This window comes from Etheostoma spectabile, chromosome 21 (assembly GCF_008692095.1).
Source record: "Etheostoma spectabile isolate EspeVRDwgs_2016 chromosome 21, UIUC_Espe_1.0, whole genome shotgun sequence".
Taxonomy (NCBI): domain Eukaryota; kingdom Metazoa; phylum Chordata; class Actinopteri; order Perciformes; family Percidae; genus Etheostoma; species Etheostoma spectabile.
The window spans coordinates 18,880,571-18,887,256 of record NC_045753.1 but is presented as its reverse complement, the minus strand read 5'-3'; the positions used below and the strand labels follow the sequence as shown (position 1 = coordinate 18,887,256).

Sequence of the window (6,686 nt, the reverse complement as noted above, 5' to 3'; positions counted from 1 at the left end):
ATAGTCAGACAGTCTGTGGCTGTGGCATGGGAGCAGTCAGAGTATTTCAGAGAACCTACTTGAAGTAAAGGGCCAGATCAGTGGCGATGATGCAGACATCAAACAAATGCTGCACATGCTCAAACTGACGCTTCTGGAGGTTGCAGAAGATGTTCAGGGTCTGCGAGAGATGACAAGAGAGAGTGGTCAAAATGTGTGTTCTTACATTTACGTCAGATTTGATTTTTTTTTATTGTCCAGTAACGTGTTATACCTCTTCAGCCATTAACGTCTTGCTGTACTCCAAATGGTGTCTTTCCATGATGGAAGAGCCATGGAGTTTAGCTAGAGGATGTGCACTCCTGCAGCAAAAAAAAAGTAAAGAAAATAATGGCAAAATATATTTACACAGGTTTTCACACGCACACATGCACGCTGTCCTCCACCCACACAACAACATAATTTGACTTGCTTCGTCTGGTAGAGGTTGTTGGTCCCTCTGTGGTCAATATCGTGGCAAAAAGCAGCAGCCACCATGGCAAAGGCATCTAGATCGGAGTAGTACTTTCTCAGCCTCCCTGTCTATAGGCGGAGGAGACAAATCATGGATTATTACGTGCAGGTGTCTGTCTGAGTGGTATAGAATGTGACCTATTAAAATGCAGTACCTCCTCAGAACACGATAAAACCCTAGTTTCATTTGTAGCACATTTAAATCTAGAAACTGCTAAATATTGGGCACCTTCAAAAAAGTAATTGTAATTCTCTGCGATGTTCTCATTTCAATTTACTTTTAAAGATTTTTTTTGAGGGGGCTTTTCCCTTTTATTAGTGACAGTGGATAGACAGGAAACGGGGAGAGAGATGGGGGATGACACGCAGCAAAAGGCCGCAGGTTAGATTTGAACCCGGGCCACTGCAGGACTCAAGGACGCCTACATGGGGTGAACACTCTCACTGGGTGAGCTCGAGGCCGCCCCTCATTTCAATGTGCTTAATGTGAACATTTTACCGGCATTGGTGTGATTCCCAATTAACTTTATGATGACATAAAGCACGCTATAAGTCTATATGGGTGGTTCATACATTCTTGTAAAACATTGCGGTTTGTTAACCTGTCACCCCATGTGCTGTTGCTGCAGTGTAAAAGGTATTAGCATATCCAGCTGTCTACAAAAAAACAGACAGTTGTGAAGTGGTGAAATTACCTGCAGCAGGCAGAACATGGTGTGGCCTACGTTAAAGCCGTGCCTCCAGTTGTGGTAGGTGATGGAACGGTAACCCTTCCTCACGGTGTACATCCACCTGGTCAATGTCTGAGAGGGAGAGAAGGAGGGTTATGACTCAGAGAACAAGGTGAGAGAAAAAGAGACAGTGAAAAGGATGGAAAATGTTTAGAGGGTTTTCGGATGAGACGTGGCCATGACTCAAGCATCACTCAGATTCGTGGCTACAGCATCACACTAAGTTTTCTCTTCCCAGCAGAATAGACTCATATGCCCCGCCAGAAAGCGTTGAAAGCCTCCTGTTAGGGCAGACAAATGCAAGTCAGTGTCTGACTACGTGACCCACCTCTGGAGGAACTTTAAACTTTTCAACAACGCCGAGCTCAAAGAACATGCGTATGCCGGCTTTGATGAGGTCAAACTCTGATACGGGGAAATCACTGAAGGAGAACAGGTACAGATTCTCTCCGTTGACGTTGTCGGCTGGCGGGCAGGTGGCTCTCTGAACAAAAACACAACCCAATTCCCTCAGAAGACATCCATAAATCAATCAATCGACGATTAGTCTCAAGGTAGGTAAACGTAGAGAACATGATTAACATTTTCCAATGAAAATGAAATGATGCTCTCTAAAATCCACTCTCAACATCCAAAATAATGCAGCTATTAAATGGAATAAGGGTGTATGAATATACAAATTCATACAGACCTTTATGCTTTGATAAGTAAGTAATGGATAATGTTTTGTGTCACAGCGTTTCATTTCACTGGAAGTATTTGCGCTGAAGCTTTTAAACAAAACATACCAACAGTTTGTACATTTCTTTCGGTTCGCAGTCTTCGGGTTCTGCGTCAAACTTCTCATTGGTGTTCTGGTTATAAAAAAGAGAACAATGAGATATAATTTAAATTGAAACCATGAACATGCTGCCATCACCTACAGAAAGGAACAGCTTGAACTTGTAGACTGGCGACAAAAAGCAGAAAACATCAGGTTTTCAAACACTTCAGTCAAGTGATCCAAGCACCAACTGTTGTCGCATTGTCTCCACCAGAGCTTTTCTTAGCCCTCTAATGGCTGCTATTGGATGACTGCGACTCAAACGGCTATTCAAGGCACATTAACATTTAACTACTTTTAATCCCAGCTCGAAGTGGCCTAATGCGATCAAAGGTAGGCTTCTGAAAGGAAAATGTGGAGCAAAGTCAGGTTGATACTGACCAGAATGGACTGCAGCTCATTTTTGGTGCACTTGGTCTGATACATGAGCATCTCCTGGGCGATATCTTTCCTGTACTCCACGCGGTTCAGCCTGTCGTAGGTGTCGCAGACCAGCACCGACCAACCCAAGAACTGAGTTAGGGCCTGGCACAAACAACAAGAGTGAGAAGGAATGAGAGAGAAAAAAAAACACAACCAAACAAAAAAAGCAACTTAGCCAAGCTCCTTTTTTTATCACCCTGAATTACTTCTAATTATTGTTATTACCTCATTAACTTAGCGAATGAATGTGGAATAAATTGCTATATGCTTTTATTCACTTGGCTGGCACTACAGCAATCTCAAAGAATTCAGAAATGATCCTGCGTTTTTTACAACCTTTTCTTCATTTATATGCAAATGTATGCGTCAACAAAGACGAGAACATCATATAATATCCCAAATGAGACATGGTATATGATGAAGACAGCTGGAAAAAATGGAGAGAGAATGCATGGTGCTGACCTCAGTGATCTGTTCATCGTGTTCATCAAATGGCTTGCCGTCTTTCCGGTTGAAGAAGGTGGCAATGCCCACAATTTCTTCCTTCTTGTTGACAATAGGCAGCGACAAGACATTCTTGATGACAAAACCTGTGTCATCCACAGGCTCTTTCTGAAAGACATTGAAATGAAATACCAAAACCATGTAATCAGTTGTAAAACTGCTTCTTCATTCTTCCTGAATACGGGCATCAAAAAAGGTATGGTATAGAAATCTGCATATTAGACAGGAAGGGGCCATCATAAAAACACTGGTGTGTATTGTGTGTGTTTTTTTTGTGGACGGACGGTAAAAGTCTCCTCACCTGGAACGTGAAGAAATCATCTGCAGCCACGTTCATCATGTTGCAAATCTGCAGGCAGACACATTAAAAACGTTAATGTCCGGCGTATTGCTATGAGTATTCATTACTTTGTCAATGTTGCTCATGTTGTTTCACTACATTCTTATGTTGTTACATTCTTATGTTGTGTCTACATTAGATGTTGATAAGTCTCTGGGACCCATCCACAAGTCAGCTCTCCTCTGTCTTTATGCTTTCATAATTGTAGTAATTCTCATAATGAACTGCCCTGCAGCATTGGTAAGAGACTTACAAAGCCGTTCTCTGCAACGTAGGTCGGTAGGCCGCTAACTAGAGCCCAGTGATCTGCAGGCGGACCACTGAAAAAGCGTGAAAGAGAGAAACATACTGAGATGTGGAAGATGCAGTGAGCTAGTTAAGCAGTTCTGACTCTCATTATGCATTTTGTGGCCTCTACAGAAATCATACCCAAAAAACACTCCTCACAATCCTCCAGAATTGTCTGGGGTAAAGCATGCGTGTTTCATGCATTCATTTGTGCGAGATCAGACTTTTACTACAACTAGGTCAGGACTTGTATTTACAATGCTCTTAGATTTTTTTAAGCTGTATTTTGAAATGTGTTGTATTAGAATGAGGGCATTTGTAGCTACTGCTGCTCACGGTATGACTTTGATTTCTTCTTTGCCTTCCAGGAGGTAGTCAATGATCTTGTAAAAGATGACTTCCTGTATAAAAAAGCAAAAGCCGGTTAGAAATGATTGATTCACCTTCTAACTAAGTCAGACAATAGAAAAGTTGAAGTGAATACGATTTAGAGTGCTACACGTCACAAAAATGGAATTAACATGGAAAAAAATAAGTGTGTTACCCTGCCGTCTGGTGTTTTTGGTCCTTTATAGGGTTCAACATCTCCCAGTTTCACCGGCCATTCATCATAGAATTCCTGCAGGAAAAAAATAGACAATAAAAGTTATTTATGCCGGTAGCCATGAATGCTATCTATTTAATACAGTGTGTAAAAGTGAATCTATTCTGAAAAAACAACCTTCTCTTTGGTCATGTCCAACAGGCCCACCGAGTATCGTTCGCAATTTAGATAGATCCTTACAGTGTAGAGCGCTTTGTGAAACTGTCTCTCAATGTCTGTCAACTCCTCAAACACTTTACTGGCCGACCACAGCAGCACCTATAAATTCAAAAAATAGCGATGAATGGGGCTGATTTAATGTTCAGCTATGGTATACAGTATGAGCATGGTTCAGTGCGTTGGAAATAACAGGTAACTAACAGGGGACAGAGTACTCATCAGGGCCTCATGATGGGAGCTTCAGTTTACCTGACTCCTTCTGGACTCCACATTGAACATGTAGTTTGTGTAATGCTGCAGGGCGATGACTTGGGCAAAGTTCATGTACTTGTGGAAGAGCTAAGGACCAAATGAGATTAGAGGTTTCATCAATACACAACGGCAGATTGAAGACTGTGGCATTTGTGAACTTTTATAAGTACGGTTCCATGTGGATACATTTCCCCCAGCAAAGCTTTGATGGGTGTATAAAATATGTATCCTAAGAATGAAATTTAGATATTTAATTTAGAATATTTACATTTTTGTTTAACTTTTAAATAATGTGTGAAGAGAAGGAGAAATATATCAGACATTATAATGCATCTTTGCATTTTAAGCATTTGCCCTGTGCATCTTTTCTGCCATGTCCTCTCCTTACATCTTTTCACTCTCTTTTTTCAGTTCCTGTACATCATCATGATAACCTCAGAAGTCACATCATGAACATAATTCCAATCTGACCCACTTGATTATTTAAGTGCCTTGAATTGTACCTTGGTGGGATTTTACTGCAGCTGAATAATAAGACACAGCAGTGAACGTCCTTAGATATAAACTACAGAGATAACCTATTCCCAGCATTAAATCAGTATGCCTTTATTAAAGTTGAATGTTCAAAAGCAACCAAATCAAGTCAGTCAGGTCTGATTGACTCCCACTGACATAATTGGAGTAGTTTACACCTACTGAGATGTAATTACAGCAATAATCTTTATTAAGTTGCTAATTTTAAATGACAGAGCACAGGCTTTTTAAAGTAGCACACAAACAACTATGGCGTTAATTTTAGCTGCTACTATGCCAAAGACAACATAATTATAATAATACTCAATGGTCATGTTCAAGTTCAATTTATGAATGAGTGTGAAAAATACAACCCAGTTCCAGCTTACTCAGTGAATCAGTATGGATTAAAGTGAATGTGCATGTTTAAGTGTGTATTCTTACAAGCTCATCCTGATCATTGAACGCGTCAGCTCCTATTTTGTTTAGTGCCATGCAGACTCCAAGGCACTCTTTGTCAGTGACCAGAGGGAAAGTGAGCATGCATTTAGTCTTGTATCCAGTCTGTTTGTCCACAAAGTCAGAGAACTTTTGATTCTGTATCACATAGGGGAAAAGAATGCATATCAGGTACAACAACACATTCACAATCACACTGTTCATTTCATTCTATGCAGTTGAGTGTTGTTTTCACATGCTCCTTAACTGCCTGAAAGATACATCGTGCATCCAAGACTGACTTTTTCCAAATAGAGGGCAGCATGCTGTCGGATCTTCCTTTTAAATAAATAAACTGTGTTTTCTGTTTATTCAGTAATCAATATTCTTTTATTGGCTACACTTGGCAGCCGAAGAGATGTATGCTGTAATCCAATTTATTATTGGACAAGATGGGTCAGTATAGCATAACATTCTTCAGCTGACAATTTTAATAATCCAACTCATGAATAATGGTGTTGGTAGGCATGGACGCATGACAACAATCATAAACCATAATTCTGATGTATGCTGAGTTTTCACAAGTCTTGTTGCATGCTTAAACTGACGCTATATAATAAGTCATACAATATATGACATAAAAAAAAATGCTCCTTCATGTTTTATCACTAATTTTGACATTTGAGAGGTCTATTGTTCTATCTAATACATTTCAATATCAATATTTGAATCTATTTTAATTTCACTTAATGTCAAAGCAACACCAGCAAGGACCTCGCCGTGTACGTTAGGTTATAAATGAATATAGGTCTGATGTTTATTTTCAACAGATCTACAGAGAATAGAAACAAGTGTGGTGCTAATTTATTAACCCAATCCCAAATGTGGAAATCTGATGCTGTGCAGATTTTAAAAAACTTAGCGAGGATGATTTGTGTAGCCTCCACAAATGCCCTTTAGGTAACAAATTATAGGTAACAAGATTATAACATTTTTTTTAAGACCCACCAAGGATATAGAGACAATTTTCACTAACATCTTCACAAAAACAAGGACACATCTCTATCGTTTTTGACAGCTTCAGAGCCACGCACACAGAACTTTGTTGCAGAGCGCGCG

At 40.0% G+C, this 6,686-nt stretch overlaps 1 protein-coding gene across 2 annotated transcripts in view; it reads right to left on the bottom strand.

Moving 5' to 3' along the window:
* The window catches only part of pde6c (phosphodiesterase 6C, cGMP-specific, cone, alpha prime), a 32,715-nt gene that overhangs the window by 5,581 nt on the left and 20,448 nt on the right, over positions 1–6,686 (bottom strand). For both annotated transcript variants that reach the window (XM_032502442.1, XM_032502441.1), the window contains 15 exons: positions 5,574–5,726; positions 4,614–4,703; positions 4,323–4,463; positions 4,146–4,220; positions 3,938–4,002; positions 3,567–3,633; positions 3,275–3,322; positions 2,932–3,081; positions 2,428–2,571; positions 2,012–2,077; positions 1,552–1,707; positions 1,188–1,295; positions 452–561; positions 254–341; positions 60–160 (listed from right to left, as the gene is read on the bottom strand). In XM_032502442.1, the coding sequence (XP_032358333.1) occupies positions 60–160; positions 254–341; positions 452–561; positions 1,188–1,295; positions 1,552–1,707; positions 2,012–2,077; positions 2,428–2,571; positions 2,932–3,081; positions 3,275–3,322; positions 3,567–3,633; positions 3,938–4,002; positions 4,146–4,220; positions 4,323–4,463; positions 4,614–4,703; positions 5,574–5,726 (1,562 nt within the window). The remainder of the gene's footprint in view (positions 1–59; positions 161–253; positions 342–451; positions 562–1,187; positions 1,296–1,551; positions 1,708–2,011; positions 2,078–2,427; positions 2,572–2,931; positions 3,082–3,274; positions 3,323–3,566; positions 3,634–3,937; positions 4,003–4,145; positions 4,221–4,322; positions 4,464–4,613; positions 4,704–5,573; positions 5,727–6,686) is intronic.